This window comes from Phragmites australis, chromosome 14 (assembly GCF_958298935.1).
Source record: "Phragmites australis chromosome 14, lpPhrAust1.1, whole genome shotgun sequence".
NCBI lineage: Eukaryota > Viridiplantae > Streptophyta > Magnoliopsida > Poales > Poaceae > Phragmites > Phragmites australis.
Window position 1 is genome coordinate 24,174,520 of NC_084934.1, and position 16,893 is coordinate 24,191,412.

Below are 16,893 nucleotides of genomic sequence, written 5' to 3' on the forward strand. Positions count from 1 at the left end.
GTGTAGTAAAAATAATGGTAGACATGACAAAGTTAAAATAACATGAGTTAATAAATGAGTTGCACATTTTTCTTTTTTTTTCCAAACTTCCTCTCCATTCAATATGATGCAAAGCATATTATTTTAAAAAAAAAATCACATAAAATCTTATAATTGTCTCTAGTTTTTTTTAGAATTTTTTTTATTTTTTTGAATTTTTGGAGGGTTTTTTTACAACAAAGTCAAACTTTTGGGGGTTATTTACAACAAAACAATTTTTGTGGGAAAAGTCAAAATCCAAGTGAATTTTGGGGTTTTTTTTGCATTTCCTTTATTTTTATATTTTTAACTTAAATATTAAATAAATAGATCTCTATATGAAAGATTTTTAAAAATAAACATCTATCGTCCTCTTATAGAGTAGTTAGAGGCTTAGAGCCTTATTGCTTTATGAGAAAGCGACAAAGACTCTGCCACCGTAGCAACGTGGGCCCTTACTGCCATCGGAAAGTTTAGGCTGATAGATGAATAGTACTCATCAAAATTACTGTTCATGACTTCATTTCCTCACTCATATACTCTATTTAAAATAGTAGTCTTCTGTTGCTCTAAATATCTTAAAAATTTTGTACATGTCTCATAATCCATGTGTAACCTATTTTAATTGGATTCATCCAAAAAGCCTACATAGAATTTAAATTAAAATTTTTCAAAAAAGGCTACTTTTATAACTTCTAATAATTGTTAGTGTCTCAAATAAATTTTCAAAAATTTTCAAAAATTCTTTAATATTCTTCTTAAATGATTGACTAATTTTTAAACTTATTTTTAACCCTAAGTTATATGGTGCAAAAGTGAGTTCCTTTGTAATGCTCTATTTATATGTATTTTTATCATTTCATGTGATATTCTTCTTTTAATTCAATTTGAATTCAAAAATATACAAAATTTAGCCATTGGAAATATATCCATTTTAAATATTTTTTATATATAGGACGGAAATATTTTTTATTTATAGGATGGAAATAATTTTACAAAATTTCATGTGATATTTTTTTCACCATATAACCTATGAATGGAAATAATTTTAGAAATTATTCCATCATATAAGAAGAATATTAGTGAATTCTTTCCGATTTTTGAAAAATTATTTGAGACCCTAATAATTGTTAGAAGTTATAAAGGTAGTCTTTTTTAAAATTTTAGTTTAAATTATACGTAAGATTTTTGGATGAATTTAATTAAAATGGGTTGCATATAAATTATGAAACACGTAAAAAAAGTTATAGAATTCTTGTTGATTGTTCGTTGCGTGTTTTGTTGGTTGTGTGCTTTTGTTACACATCTACAAAAATTGAATCTGAACTCATCTTATGCTTGCTACCTTATCCCCGAAGAACAAGAAGCTATCGGATATGTCATTAGAGAAATCAAACAAAGATAATCAACACCTAGAGCTGAAAACCCAAGCCGCAAGACGAAAAGCTATAAGCAGCCCATCCACAGAGTCTGTACCCGACAACAACAATCAGACAGACGACAATGTCAAACCAAGTGAAGAAGACACTCAAGGCAACGAAAGCAATCTAGAAATACAGAAAGTCCCTAAAGGACATAAATTGAATAAGGAACGAGAAAATCCAGATAACAAGAATGAACATCGCATGTCACTAGCACCTATTGCTGGAGATCTTCTCGCAATAATGGCTAACCAAATCCAACTGAAGCAAACTATTGCTCAAGAACTTAGTAACATCAGTCAAGCTCTTGACATAGGAAATGTTGACCAAAACCACTGAAACACCAAAAAGAGAAAATCTAAACTCGGTCAATGCCATATGGCTAGTTACAAGAGATGAAAGCTAGAAAACCAACATTCTATGCAGAATAAAGCCCCATGATCCACCTCAAATCAAGCAAATCCAATTTTCTGCAACCAAGATAGTGAAAACCTATGACAGAAAAGAACTTTGAAGACACCAAACCTCAATGAGATCTACTTCTTATATAAGCAACTCGAGCAATTCATAGCAAGTTGTCCAGTAGTGACTCAATCCAACACCCAAAGGCACACAAAAGCTCTGCTTTAATTGCAAGGATTCATGCCACTTTGCAAGGAATTGTCCCCTGAAGTAATTGACTGTTGCGTCAGTCTATATCATCAAAGTATTACATCAATAATCAGAACGGCTGTTGGAAGATTATGTAGACCCTTAGAATGGATACCCATAATCGGAAACCCAGAAATCGATGGATATCAGTCCCAATGGATACTCCCTCTAGTTCAACTTGAGATGTTGTTTGGCTTTACCTTGGAGTTGTTCTTTTGATCACCCCTCGGAGAGTATCTTCGGTCAAGGAAACTCCGATCGCTGTGAAAGTCTTTTGAGATCTGCGTTTTCAGAATAAGTATTAGATATCTTTTGGAAACCTTTATGTCGGAATCCATTAAAGTGGGGTAGTATTTTTAGCAAAACCTACGCATTGGAAAGAAATGACAAGTTATAACCTTGGAGTTAAGTGTTTTACCTTCAGTGAGGAAATATAGCCTCTGAAAATTGGAAGTTTACCTCAGTAACCTCATAAAAGATTGAAGAAAAATCTTGACATCAATAGGCTAACACCAAAACTTACAGAAGTTTGCAAGTTTCTCCTAAAAGAAAATACTTATAATATTGAGATGACCATAATCGGAATTACTCCTGGATAAAACTGGATGAATGACCCGATAACCAGAAAACCCTATTGGATAACCATAAAGGAATCTACCCATGTTGTATCATAAGGGAATGAAGAAGTCAATCAATAGTCTTGGACTGAGAAAGTTTAAAAGCTTAAACTATGTTTTGGAGCAACATCAGTTTAGTGAGAACTGCAACCAAATCTCAATAGAGGATAAAGTGATAATCCGTGAATGGATAGATGACTATAGTGTCGCATACTCTATGAGATCATCCGTAGTCAAAACCACTTTAAGTGGGGTAGCCTCACTTTGACTTGGAAAGTAATTATTTAAGGATGCAAACACAAGTATGTGTTGGAATCAAGGATGATTACCAAACAAGGACTAGTGAACCACCACTGATTGGTAGAGATTATAAAATTAGAACCCGAGAGTTATTGATATATCTAATGGATTAAAAGAAAATCATCGATAGAGTTTCGGTAAATGCCAGACAACCCATAGATAATCAAAGTTATCAGTAGGATCGTAGACGTTAATATTGGTATTCTGGAGAGAATAACACCTGAAGTGGGATGATCCTATGATTTATCACTGGACAAAAATTGATTATTGGATATCAAGCATAGTTGATTAAGTGGATATACTCGGAATAAAGTCCTGAGATTAAAAATACTGGAATCTCTTGAGTCATGACGATATTCAGTGAAAACCCATAAGAAATTATACAACACGATAAGATAAGTTTACTAATGACAGAGTGGTTCAGAAACGGAAGATAACCTAGGTTAGCGTTATATTGGAATATTTTGGATATGATAGAACGTCTAGCCAAAAGGGATAATAGTTACGTTCGACGAGCATGATGAAGTTTTCAACGTAAAGGTTGAAGTAACAGTTGATCAAGAAGAAGATCCGATAGAAGATAGTATTTCTCTAATTCCTTCTTAAAACCATCCGAATCTCGGGGTCGAGATTTACTTTAAGTGGGGTAGATTTGTAACACCCTGAATTTTAGCATATAAAGATATAGCAAAATTCGCTCCAAATTAAAAAAAATTCTAATTATTAAACTAGTATAAAACCAAGGAAGTATATATTTGATGTATATATACTTGTATGTATATATTCAAATATATTATTTTAGTTAAGTATTCCAAAGATCACTAAGTTAATTTCTAAGTTAATCGTTGCATAAATTGAGCACATGCATTTTGGTTTATTGTTCTTATGGTTCTTTGTGTGGCGAATCGAGTGTTGTATGCTTCTCAGTTCGAATCTATTCTAGTTCTTCTCGGTAATTTCCTAATCCAAATCAATTCGTAAAGATCGATCTTCCAATCCAACTCAAATCTATAATTCAATTATTCAATTGAGTTATCCCCATTTAATTTTGTTCGACTCGAACTGAATGTCTCTCGAATTCGAATCTCAATATTTGTTCTTATCAGCTCAAATACAAATTGAATTCAATTCCTTTGAATTCAAGCCTCTCTCAAATACCTAGGTTTCCAGTTCAAACATTTCTCCTAATTCAAATACCCTTATTTGAATTAATGCCAAACTCATATTCGAATACTCCAATTTGAGTTTAATCCTATATATCTCAAATCCATTTACAATTCAAACTCATTTTGAATTATCACCAATCCATTTTGATTCGATTGCATTCAAATTGAATCACTCAATCTCAATTTGAATATTTCCAAATCCTATTACCAATTCAAATTATTCAATTTGAATCCTTGCAAATACAAATACAATTCAAATACATCTATTTGAATTATCACACATTTCATTTACAAATTCAAATACATCTTTTGCAAATCAATATATTTATTTGAATCAATATTCATACACAAATATCTCTCTTTCTCTCATCTCACTGTTGTCTCTCTCTCATCTCTCCTTCTCTCTCAGCCCATCCCTCTATCCTCTCTGTGTGATCACCGACCAAATCAGCAGCCCATGCTCTGCGCCGGCCATCAGCAGCCCATGCTCTGCACCGGCCATCTCTCCCTGATCTCCACCGAGCAAGCCAAAACCGAATTCCCCTCCTCCTCTCCTTGCTTCACCTGCAAGCAATCGCACCTCCATACATACACCACACAGCAGCACACCATCGGCGTTCTCCTCTCCCTGCAAGCACACGGAGCTCTCCTCCTCTTCCCCACACAGGCACAAGCATACATACACACCTGCAGGAGCTCAAACACACACATGCATACAAGCACAGCAGCAGCACCGCGACGCCGCATCCACACATCCTCCCACTGTCGCGCCGAGCTGCCCTGCGCCGCCGTGCTCCCCGTTGCCGCGCTCGCTGCCGACGTGTGCACCGCGCCCTGCGCACCTCCGCGCTGCTGCTCCTCCATGCCGTCGCGCCGCCGACCTGCTGGCCCAGCCGCAGCCCCGCTCGCGCGCTGCCCTGGCCGAGCCCGGCCGGCTATCTCCTGCGCCGCCTTCGTGTCGCCGTACCGCGCCCATCGTCGCTCGCACCGTCGCCGTGGCGCCGTCCCGCGTCGCCGCTCGGTCGCACCCCTCTACATCGTCCCGTGCCGTTTCCCATCGCCGACAGCCCACGGTGAGCCTCCCCCTCTGCTCCTTCTTCCGCGCTGCCGCCCGACCCGCACCACGTCGAGCCATCGTGCGCGTGTCCCCGTGCTGTCGCCGGCCGAGCCGCGCGTGCCGCGCCATCTCTCTGCTGCGCCGCACCGCTGGCCGCCGCGTCACGCCGTCTGCACGCCGCGCTCCACCGCGCCGCGCTGCGCACAGCCCCCGCCCGCGTGCGCCGTGCCGCCTCCTGCCTCGCCAACCCGCGCCTCCCGCCGCGCCGCGCATCCCGTCGCGCTACCGAACCTCCACTGACGCGCCACGCGCGCCGTCCCTCTGGCGCCACTGCTTCTCCCTCCGGGCAACCGCCGCCCGCCACTCGGCCGAGAAGCCCAGCCGACCTCTCTTCCCGCCGCCGAGCTCCCGCCGGCACCCACCCCTCTTCCTCTCAGCGTCGCCGCCTCCTGCCCTCCGGCGTCGCCTCCCTCTCCCTCCGGTCTCTCTCTTCTCTGTGCCGCTCGGGAAAAGCCAAAGGCCCACCCGGCCTTATCCACAGCTCAGGCCGGCGTGTCCACACGTCCGGTCCACGGTGGACCTTCCAGCCGAGCCGCCCTGGTTCATCGGCCCGTGGACCGAGCCCACTGCACCGAACCCCTCTCCGGTCCACGGTGCACCACCCTCACACCCACTCTGGTCCACAAATTCCGTATACCAAGTTCACAGAACAGTACTTTTTTTTTAATTTCCTGGAATTATCCTTTCTGGCAAATCTTCCGTCGTCCGTAATTCATCCGTTTCAACTCCGATTTTGGTGATTCATTAGCCAATATTCCTCTAAAATCATAATCTATCTCCATGCCAAATCTTGTAAATTTTGGAGTTCGTTTAATTCTCGTTTGGTAATTATTTGTATTGCGGCATTTGATCTAGATTTAGATTTTCTCCTTTAATAAATAAAGTCGAGTTTAGATAATTTCATAAATGTGTTTGAGATATAATCGTATTTATGTTGCTTATATTAATCTCGCTTAAGTGTAGGTTAATCATCATATGAGTTAAAGGGTAGGTTTTAGATTAATCTTTTAATCAATGTTGCAATGTATTGTTATTTCATGTGATATTTCATGTGATGGCATACAATTAATCTTAGCTCAATTAAGGTAATCAATTAACTCGTGTAAATGATAGATAAATAAATACATGTTAATAGAATATGATAGAATAATTTAACATTGGTAATTAATTAATTGAATAACCTTTTGATAATTAATTAATTAGATTTAAAGAATAGATTAATCTAATTAATTAATTGGATGTATGCTTTTATGATAGCAATAAATATAACTTAATTAGTGTGGCAATTAAACAACACTAAACATTTAAGATTAATCATTAAATAACCATATTTAGTGCTATAGATTAGAATATTAATCTCCACACTTAAACACAGATAATCGTTTAGAGTTATACTTACGTATATATGTATACATGCTCACATACATATAGACGTAAGTATTACACATATGTTATGTCGATATACGTGCACTCACCTACACGTAGAATCTCTAGCTGTCGTCCTTCGACAGTTAATCTAATAAGAGTTCACCTAGTTAATCGTGATTTGTTCAGGTTTTCCCTTAAGTTGATAAAACAACTAGGTTATCAGCTTATCCTAGCTTCGCTAGATTATCCCGTTATTCTCTGTGTACTAGTTTCGTGTTGATTAGAGTTACCGATCATCTTCCGCTAGGTTTAGCTTTCGTCGTTTTCTTCGTCGTTCTTCTTCCGCTTTGATATTTCTTGGTTTTGTTCTGGTGTTCAATTGCTTAGTCATTGTGCGCTTTTTATCGTTAATATGCGTAGACTCGAAGTCAAGGTTCTAAGCAAGAACGCGAGGAAGGGTCTGAAGGCAAGATCCAGCGATGAAGAACCCGAAAGATGTGAACGACAAGACCAATCTTGAATTGACCCTTCAAGAAGGCAAGTCCTATTTCCTTGATCATATTGAACCTATGTTTTCGAATAATATATATGATCAACTAAAATCAGACTTATTATCGCATGTGCTATATATTGCATTTCTTTCAAACTACTTGTAGTAGTTAACCCTATCAACACTGCCATGCCATACATGTCATCATCCAGAATACATATCACCCTAGGAATACCTGTTGTTAAATATATTAACGATGGACGACGTCTTGATATCTAGCATGCTTAGGATTGAATACATCTCCTCTGAGATGTCGCTTTTAAAATACGTCTCCTCGGAGATATTGCTTTTAAAACACTTCTCTTAGAGACCAATTTGCTATTATCAACAATAACTCATATACCGTGATTCCTTGATGGTTGTGAATTCCGTGATGGTCGAGAAATCCTTGATGTCATGTGGGACATGGAAGGTGATGTGTAAAAATGGGTGAAAACTGTTTTGGCGCGGGCAGGTAGAGTGGTCCTCCAGGGAGGATGCTCATGGGGGCTTGAGTTACATGATGGTATTCATTGCCCATGAAGATGCCTAGCCCGGCCGCTTTAGGACCGAGTCTTGCGCCGTCATGCTTAGTCACCCCGTGCAACTATGCGTCCTGTTTGGGCAGGACTTGATTTTCCTTCACTGGACTGAGTTGGGCATCATACCAGGAGGCTGAGAGCAACGAGCAGCCAGGGGTCTATCTGTCCCGCTGTTTGGAGGTTCAGGGACCGGCTTAGGCTTAAAAATGGAGGCTGGCCTTCGGAACATGCAGCTCTGGAACTTGGCGTGTCTCGTGGAAAAGCCCGGCAGGAAAGGTGTTTGGAGAGTCTCGGTATGATTCGCTCCTCCGCTTGCAACGGTTGGAGGCTGAGCATATCGTATGGGTAAAGCTGTACAACCTCTGCAGAGTGTAAACCTATTCGAATAGCCGTGTCCACGGTCATGGACATGAAAAGCATTGACCTCACTTGAATAGACTCGTGGTGCGTGTGTCTTGATGAGTGAGTGTGTGGACTAGATGTCCGTGTGATGTGGTTCCTGGCTCGATCCGCCAGAAGCTGTGTGGTACTAGAGGTACACCAGATGTGATAAAAAGGACTGCGGAGTGAGGTATAGCCCCTCCCAGGACTGAAAACCCCCCAGATACAACTTGTTACCCTGGTTTTGGTTTTAAAACTATTTCGACAGCTTTACTACCAGGTCACCTTCTAATACGTTGGGGACTTGAGGTGATACTCAGTACCAACAGAAGATGCATGTAGTTGCTTTCAAAAGCTTTGCTACATTTATTTCAAAAGGTTAACAGTGGAGAATATAACTTGATACCTGCATAAAACCTGCTTTACGCTTAAAACTATGCCGTAAAGCCTTATCCTTGAAATATTCATTATGCATCTATCAACCCCCTTTGAAGTAGTATAGGACTTGTTGAGTACCTTCCGTACTCAGTCTTGTTGCTTTCAGATTGTTGAGTTGGAGATCAACCTCAACCCAGATGAAGTCGAAGAGAAGAAGTCTAAGGTCGCGTCCGCACCCGAGTTGCCTGTGGCATTGGGTTGCATCGTCGTTTCGCTCCGCTGCGCTGTAGGCTCTTCTGCCTGGCTGGTCTGCTGTGGATTCTTGTCCACCAGACCATCTTTTCGCTTTTCAGGTATTTATTTTACTTATTTGTATTCGAAGTATGTATTTGATATCATTCTGTTGAATTCTGTGCGTATCAGCTACTTGATCCAGGGACTGATACAGGAGGCACAGGGGAACCCGGGTCCGGGGTCCTGACAATGTACACATCGTTTCAACGATTTTTTTATTTTCAAAATTAGTAAAAATATACACTTGTTTCAAAAAATTTGTAAAAATAGGCTCTTCATGCTCGTTCAACGGGTGAGATATATAAAAATACCCATTCAATAGGTGAGATTTATAATCTCACCCTTTGAGAGTGCGATTAATAACATCGCTCAACCATAGGGTGCAGCAGAGTCCACTTGACTTGCCCTCATGGCTTGCACGGCTGCCACCGAGGTCAAGAAATGGATTGTCTGTTGAGAGGGGCAATCATTGTGTAGGGAGATTTCTCGCCTATTGGGTTTGATCTAGTAAAAATAGAGATATTCTTAATGACTCAGTATCAGTTTGATATAATCAATCTGAATAAAAAATTTACGACGTTTTCATAGAAGTAGGAGCGTCATGTTGTCTAAGCGTATAGCTTTTAAGTATAATGTGCTCATATTGCGTCGTTGAAATTTGATCATATACTTAACTTTAGAGACGTTAGGCTCTCTTGTGTCGTCAAGAAGAGGAGGATCGTGAAGCAGCGTGTGTGAGAAAGTGGAAATATCTGTGCTCCATGTAATAGATTCTACTATACTAAATATCGCAATATATAGAATAACCCTAGATCACCTTGTATCCACATTTATTTGTCAATAAAAATGCCGGGTTTCTCTATTCACTACTTCTGCACTTTAAAAAACGCCTTATCTCATATAAAATCTGCTATCTCTGAGGTAGGAAATGCAAATTTTATATAAAAAACATCCATTCTCGCCCTTCATTTCTCTGCACAAACATGTGTTCTGTCACATCATTCCTCGCCCTTTTAGCGGGTGATTTTTAAAACTCGCACTATGAAAAGGGTGAGAAGGGCATATTTTTAAAATGGGCGCATGTTTCCGCTAAATTTAAAAAATAAAATAATCCCCGTTTCAACCATAGATGGGCTAAATACATTGAAACATCGAGCTCCTACAAGGCCGGTTCATTTGTGGAAAGGCCCTTTAAAATGAAAGGAGTTTTGGGCTTCCAGCTAATTAAATCGGTATGTCCGAGCCAAAAATTTTATCAGATGGGCCTCCGTTTCTAATTAGGAGCATAGTAAAGTAGGGAGTTTTTTTTAATATTTTTTCGAGTTTAAATTTAAATAAATAGATTCCCGGCGAAAAGATTTGCAAAAGTAGGCGCCCACCGCCCTCTCAGAGGGCAGTTAGGGGCTTTTTTCATGTAAAATTAATTTTTTTCCATTTTATCCTATAAAAATGTATTATTTTTGTAATTGAAGAAAAAAAAGAAGGGGTGTAAGGAAATTAAGAAATTAAATTTGGAGTAGGTTATGTAATAACGGGAGGGAAAAATCAGTAATTAGTAGTTGCATTATTTTACATGGGTATGGGGTGCGAACGAGGACAAACATAGTATTGAACACATAGTGAAAACATTACAATACACTGTAACCGTGACGACACGATGAGGAAACAAAGGTAGTATGTACGGTTCGCACTAAGACCTTATTAGTGCGCCAATCCTAATCATAACATGCCTTAGGGAAGAAAAGTATATCGGGTTACATTAGGTACTCTCTACTGCGTGCATCTAGAATACTTTCCTTTTCGGAGGGCATCGGGACCTGCCGCCTTAGCACGGCGGGCTCTCTCCCGCTTCCTTTCCCTCTCAGCCTCTCGAGCCTGAGCCACGGTACGGTCGTGCGCCGCCTTCCTCATGCGCTCTTCTTCCTCCCGCTTGAGACGAAGTTCCTCTTGCTGTTGCTCGTACTCCCGACGTGCGTACGCTTCCCTTCTCCACCTCATGTTCATGTCGACCCACAGCTTCTGTGAGTCATTTTGCTCATTGTCGAGCCACTGAATAAAATCACAGAGCGGTGGAGGGACTGAACAAATGGAACAAGATGAGCGGTTAGTAAAAGAGGGTGCGTAATCAGAAGAGATGAGGCGGACATCTATTACCGTACCGGTCGATAACCAGTTGTTGCATTGCGAGGCTTGTCATACTCGTAGTCCCCCAATGTTTCTTTGGTGGGCTCGATGGAGCTGAGGAAGACATTGCACTTGAGAGATATGAGAAATGAGCGATGTTTCTCCGTAAGGAGGTTTGGCTACTTATAGTTGGGGGAGGCAGGAGCATTGGATTCACTCTTAAAGAAAGGAATTAGGGCATGGGCGTAGCTGGCGGGAGGAGCATCGGATTCCATCTTGAAGAATGTGACAGTTTTGTCATTGCCCATGGTCAGAGATTCCACGTTTATTGGTACCCGTGTCGTCATTTACTGATTTGAAAAAGCTGGGTAGTGTTGTCACATCTTGTTTAAAGCCTGCGGCAGGAGGTATGTGTTGTCAAGTCATGGTTAAAGTTTAGTGGTGTGGTCACTTGTTCATTGAACGTGTCTGAATATGAAATGTATTTACGAAATGCTAAGTCGACCATACAAAGTGAACGTGTCTTAATACATATGAGCACATCACGAAGCGAATACGCATATGTTAGTTAAAAAAATATAAAATGCTACTCATGCCTCCCTCGTTGCCGTCGTCCGTGCGCCCCATCGTGGTCCCGATGCCGCTGGTTAACCCTCACGTGACCCCTGGAGTAGGTGAGCGGGTCAGGTGGGCCAACGTGTCTGGTAGGCCTAGTAGGGACCACCGGTGTCGAGGGCTCGTCGTGCGTGGGCTGGGTTCGAAGCGATGCACTGGAAACCTGGGACCGCTGAAGGACGTCGTAGTCAGGTGTGCCCCCGAAGAAGTCACGGACGATGTCGTATGCGGTGTCGGGGCCAGCCTCATCCTCCTGACTAGGGTAGGAGGACTGTGAAGGCTCCGCAGGCGTCCATGTGTACTGGCTGGAGGGGCCTGTGAACAAATAATCACGTTAGATACGAACAATATGGTATTGAAAGTAGTAGTAAAAAATGTATAATTGTACCTGCGTGGTACGACGGTGCAGCAGAAGAAGGCCACACTGACGTGCCGTAGTACGTTGCGGGGGGGGGGGAGGGGGTAGGGTGTGGGGTCACCGAAGACGGACCGACCTCGTCACCGAAGTAACCTGAGCACAGTTGTAACTTATTTTGTTGAAAGTACTAGAAATTAGGAAGAAGTGTTCCCGGAGTACCTGACTGTGGACGTACAGGGCTCAATCTGCGAGGCTGCGTCGAGACTTGTGCAGACGGACCTAATGAATGTTTAATAACAATAAGTAAAGGATATTGATCAATAATTTTCAAAAGTATAATTCGTACCATGTTGCTCGGACCCTCCAAGACGTGATAGAAGGGGTCGTGTGGGTGCCGACACTGAAGAACGTCGGTGCACGTCTGACGGCCGAGACGACTCGGCGTGTACACCACTCGTCCTGGGAGGCGGCCCTGCTACATCTGTGGTAGATCGGCAGGAGGTGAGTTTCAGGGCGCGCGTCGTCTTGTCGAAAACCCGTCTAATGAAGCTCGCAACATCCGACGCACTTAGGTGATGCCCTTGCCGGACGCGGTCCACGGCAGCAGCTGCATCCCTATTTACATCATAAATGATATCTGTCTGCGGATACGAACAATAGTGAACAATTAAAGTATACGGTTATGTTCATTCAATATGTAGTACGGACTTCAAAAAATGACTTACTGCTAAAGCGGCGTCCTCGTCCCAATGCATCGGGTATGTCTCCGTTGTCGATGCGACGTGGCCCCGAACATCATCAGGGGTATAGGTGACACGAGTCCGCGTACGAGGTACGTACCACCGTAGGTACTCACTAAAGTTTCCCTCGGTGTGGGGACGCGCCTCATCAACGACGTCCTATAGCGCTTGGGCCCATGTTGCCACGTAAGGGGCCAAGCGGTCCGCCCAGAGGTGGCCAGCTGGGGCCTTTCCGCGTGTACCTGCATTAAAACCATGGTAAATGTAAGGCAAACTGAAACGAAGGTTGCTCAAACTAAAGTTTATCAAATGTACCTGTGGACGTGCAAGGGGACTGTACGGATGGGGACGAGCGGGAATGCCTGGTGACGGCCAAACTGCCGCATGACGCGCTGCGGTGAGTACTCTTCGACGTAGATGTCGAAGACAAGGGGCACCTTGGTGAGCCAGTACTCCTCGTCACGGGTGCACAAGGGTGACAATTCCGACCCTGCACGTGTATGAACGGACCGAACGTTGTATGGCTCCCATACCACATCGTTAGGACGTAGCCTGTCAAACTGGGTACGAAAATGCTCGTACGCGCTGCGAGGCTGCTCGTGGGTCCAGTGTGGCTGAGGGACAAACATCAATACGGATATTTAGAGAGTAACATAGTACGAACGAAACTGTTAATGTAAATTGCGTACCCGTCGACGACACCACAGCGAGGCCATTGTCGGCGCGTCCTCTTCCATCTCGCCGTACCACTCCTCTGGGTACGGGGAGCGATCCACCACCGGCCTACTTATGGCGAAATGCTCGTACGACCATAGCTGAAGAAGAAGTGGACACCTGGCAAAAGTGGCTAGCGCCTCCTTCTTCGTGCATGCATCGTAGAGCGCCCGATACGTCGCAGCAAGAACAACTGATGCCCAGCTGAACTGCGGTACATCCTCTGCATGCGCGTCCGCTATCAACCGGGCGTACGGCACAAGGGTCCTCGTAACCAGGTGGCCTTGGCCACTAGTGAACATCACCCCACCCAAACAACCAAAGGAGGTAGGCCTCCAAATATCTCGAGACCGCGTATGCGTTGGCTTGTGGGTGGATGTACGACGGCTGCATATATGACTGGTGTCAGAAATAATCATTACAACATAATTTGTTAGTAATCGATAGGTTGCATGTTACCGTACCTGGAACTGTAGGGTCCACTTCTTCGTTGGCCCTCGTGCATCGGCTAAGAACTCAGGCACGTACGGGGGTGCATCCGCCTTTCGCTCCACCGGCCCAAATCGCTGATGCATGTCGTTCATCCAGTCAGCCTGCATATCGATCACCCCAACCGCAGCTCCCGAATCTTCATATGTACCGAACCTAATCTCAATAGCCTTTTGTTTCGCCCTCCATGCATTCGTATAATTTATTGTGTACTGGAACCTTTGCTCAATAGCACGGATTATTGATCGTGGCTCATACCTTAGGTTGTCCACAATCTCTCCGTACATAACATTTGCAATGAAAGCAGAAGGCAAGTTTCGATAGGCGAACTCTATTTTCTCAATATGACAATTATGTTCCTTATCTATTGAGCATTGCCAGTAGTCTGTCCATTTCCCTCTAAATGCGTGCACCCGCCAAGGGCACTCAGGAACCAAACACTTCACATCGTACTTTCTTTTACTTGATTTAACAACCTTGAATTGCCTACGAAGAGACAACGACCAGAATTTCACAGCATCAATAACTGCCTCTTTTGTAGGGTACATAGCACCCTGTGACACCTCATTCTCATGGTATGGCCACGGTGTCTAGTCAGCCTCGCTAACCACCAACTTCGAAAATTCTTGATCCCGCCACTTTGCAGGAACTGCAGCATTACCCTCCTCATCAGAAGAATCCTCATCGGCAAGGCCTTCCTCTAACTCTTCATCCTCCAAATCCATATCTTCAATGATGCTAAGGATGTGCTCCCCTTCATCAGCTACACCCATCGGCTGCAGGTCTGGAACATCACCAACCTCCTCTCTGGACCCTACATTAGCCGCCTCTGACTCATCTTCCACTGCCTCACTTGGTCCTGCTACTGCTTCTTCAGAGTTCACCTCATTTTGATCTTTCAGGTACGTCGCAGCTAATAAAACAAGCGGCATGCCACGTTCACAGCATATATCTACATACTGCCTCCAAGTTGATGTGGCTTCGATGGGAACAAGCTCACCAAAGTATCCATAACTAGCACGGCTCAGAACACCTTTCAACTTCAGCTCATATTGCTGCGGATCCAGTTGGAAAAACCGCATGAGCCATTTGCACACCCCCACAATAGTCCTCTCATTAGCCTTACTAAGCCCCTTCATAACATGGCGAAATCCAGAGAGATCTACACCGTTGGGACCGTACATAATTTCACCCTCACCATAATATATCTGAAAAATTAATTTATCTCTCATTCCTGGAAACACCCGCAAACATAACACATGTTAAGACAACAAACTATATTTCTGATTATCGGATAAAATAGTTTTTAAATGCTACCCTAGGTTCGCAAATTATCATCTACTGTTGACTCATACGTCCGCATGTATAAGTAATATACTATAAACTATATACTATAAACAACATACTGAAAATAATATACTACAGGTAACAAATTGAAAATAATATACTAAAAATAATATTCTATATTCTACTATTTTCGTGCAATTTTCTAACTAAATTTTACAATTTTCTAAACCCTAGATCTAAATATCTAAAATCTATGTCATATACTACTACTGCACTAATTAACAACAATAAAAAGGATAAAAAGATTGACCTGAAATTTTTTTCCAAATCCGCAGCCCAAATGCAGCAGGGCTTCGCCGATCTCTCTTCCTCCCCTCTCCTCTCCTCTCTTCTCCTCTCTCTTCTCAACTTTCCTTTTTTTTCCGAATTTTATGGTTTTTTCTCCAATTTTCGGGGTTTTTATAGACTCAGGGCGCAGGGGGCCGGCGCAGGGGCGGCGGGCGGGAGGAGCCCTTACCGCCCCCTGAGAGGGCGGTAAGGACCTCTACCCGCCCCCTAAGGGGGCGGTAAGCTGTGGGGCCCGGGCGGGAAGGCCTACCGCCCTCTCAGGGAGCGGTTAGCACCCGTACCCGCCCTCTGAGAGGGCTGCAGCCCTCTGAGAGGGCGGTGGGTGCCTACTTTTACAAATCTTTTCACCGGGAATCTATTTATTTAAATTTAAACTCGAAAAAATATAAAAATAAAAAAAACTCGTAAAGTAGGAGTACCTTCGCGACGAAGAAGAAGGAATGGAGGAGTACCAACTAATACGAAACCCTTTAGAATCATAATTGCTATACATTAGTCAGCTAAAATAATTCGTGTTCTTAGTCAAATTTCTCTCCATCCCATTGGTGCCACGATTCGTGCTCGCGGCCACTGCCTCCGGCTGTCGCGCATCTCTCTGCCCGTCGTGAACTGATTATATTTGTTATTTCTTTTTGGGTTTTGATCTTGTTGTCAGTCCAGTTATTTTAGTTAGTTTTGCGAAGCGGGCTATGTTGTGGAGACCCAGTTAGAGATGAGAAAAAAAAGATAAATTTTAGGGATGTTGAAATATGTATCTTTTTTTATTATATAAGCAATTGTTGAAGTTGAAATTTCATGAAGTGCTAGATTATAGCATCCTTTATACCATAAATGTTTTTCTAATTTTTTATGACTATTTCGATAGTATTTTAAAGGTTGAGAGTATTTGAACGCAATATTTTATGATTTTCAAACTTATCGTCCGTTGGATAGGTAACAACTTTAGCGAAACTTATATACACGTGTCAGCGGTTTTATTTTGTGTTTACAATCAAATTCTCATCCACACGATTAGCTAGAAGATTCGTGCAGCAGGCTTCTCAGATGCACTCACGCGCTGCGTTTGTAGCTTGTTTGTTCCTCTATGTTGTGTTGATTTTTATTTTTTGGTGTCTGTTTCAGCCCACCTAACAAATCAAAACGGGTTGCAAACCCATTATGAGAGATGGAAAAGACGATCGGGTGTCCGTTAAGGGAAAGAGAAAGTTGAATCACCGAGTCAATTTGTTTCACCCGTGACGCGTCTTGTATGAGAGTGGAATCAATGATTGTGTCACTTTAAATCCTTGTGGTTTTTTTATCTCGCGTCGGTTACTGCAACTTACCTCTATTCAATTATTTTTGTATTTTTCTGGAGCTGCTCACCCTTTTTTTTATTTTCCTTTATGTTGTGTTATTTTTTTTTGTTAGCCCCTGAAATTGACACTCCAATAATT

General features: G+C 42.5%; 1 protein-coding gene across 1 annotated transcript; it reads left to right on the top strand.

The window, feature by feature from the left end:
* Positions 1-4,630: 4,630 nt before the first annotated feature.
* Positions 4,631-5,530, top strand: LOC133890344 (uncharacterized). The gene has a single exon (XM_062330744.1). The coding sequence runs from the start codon at positions 4,631-4,633 to the stop codon at positions 5,528-5,530; it is 900 nt and encodes a 299-aa protein (XP_062186728.1).
* The last annotated feature ends 11,363 nt before the right edge of the window (positions 5,531-16,893 follow it).

Bases quoted from the DNA above. Each gene is read 5' to 3' on its own strand.
- LOC133890344 (XM_062330744.1), top strand. From the start codon at position 4,631: ATGCTCTGCGCCGGCCATCAGCAGCCCATGCTCTGCACCGGCCATCTC.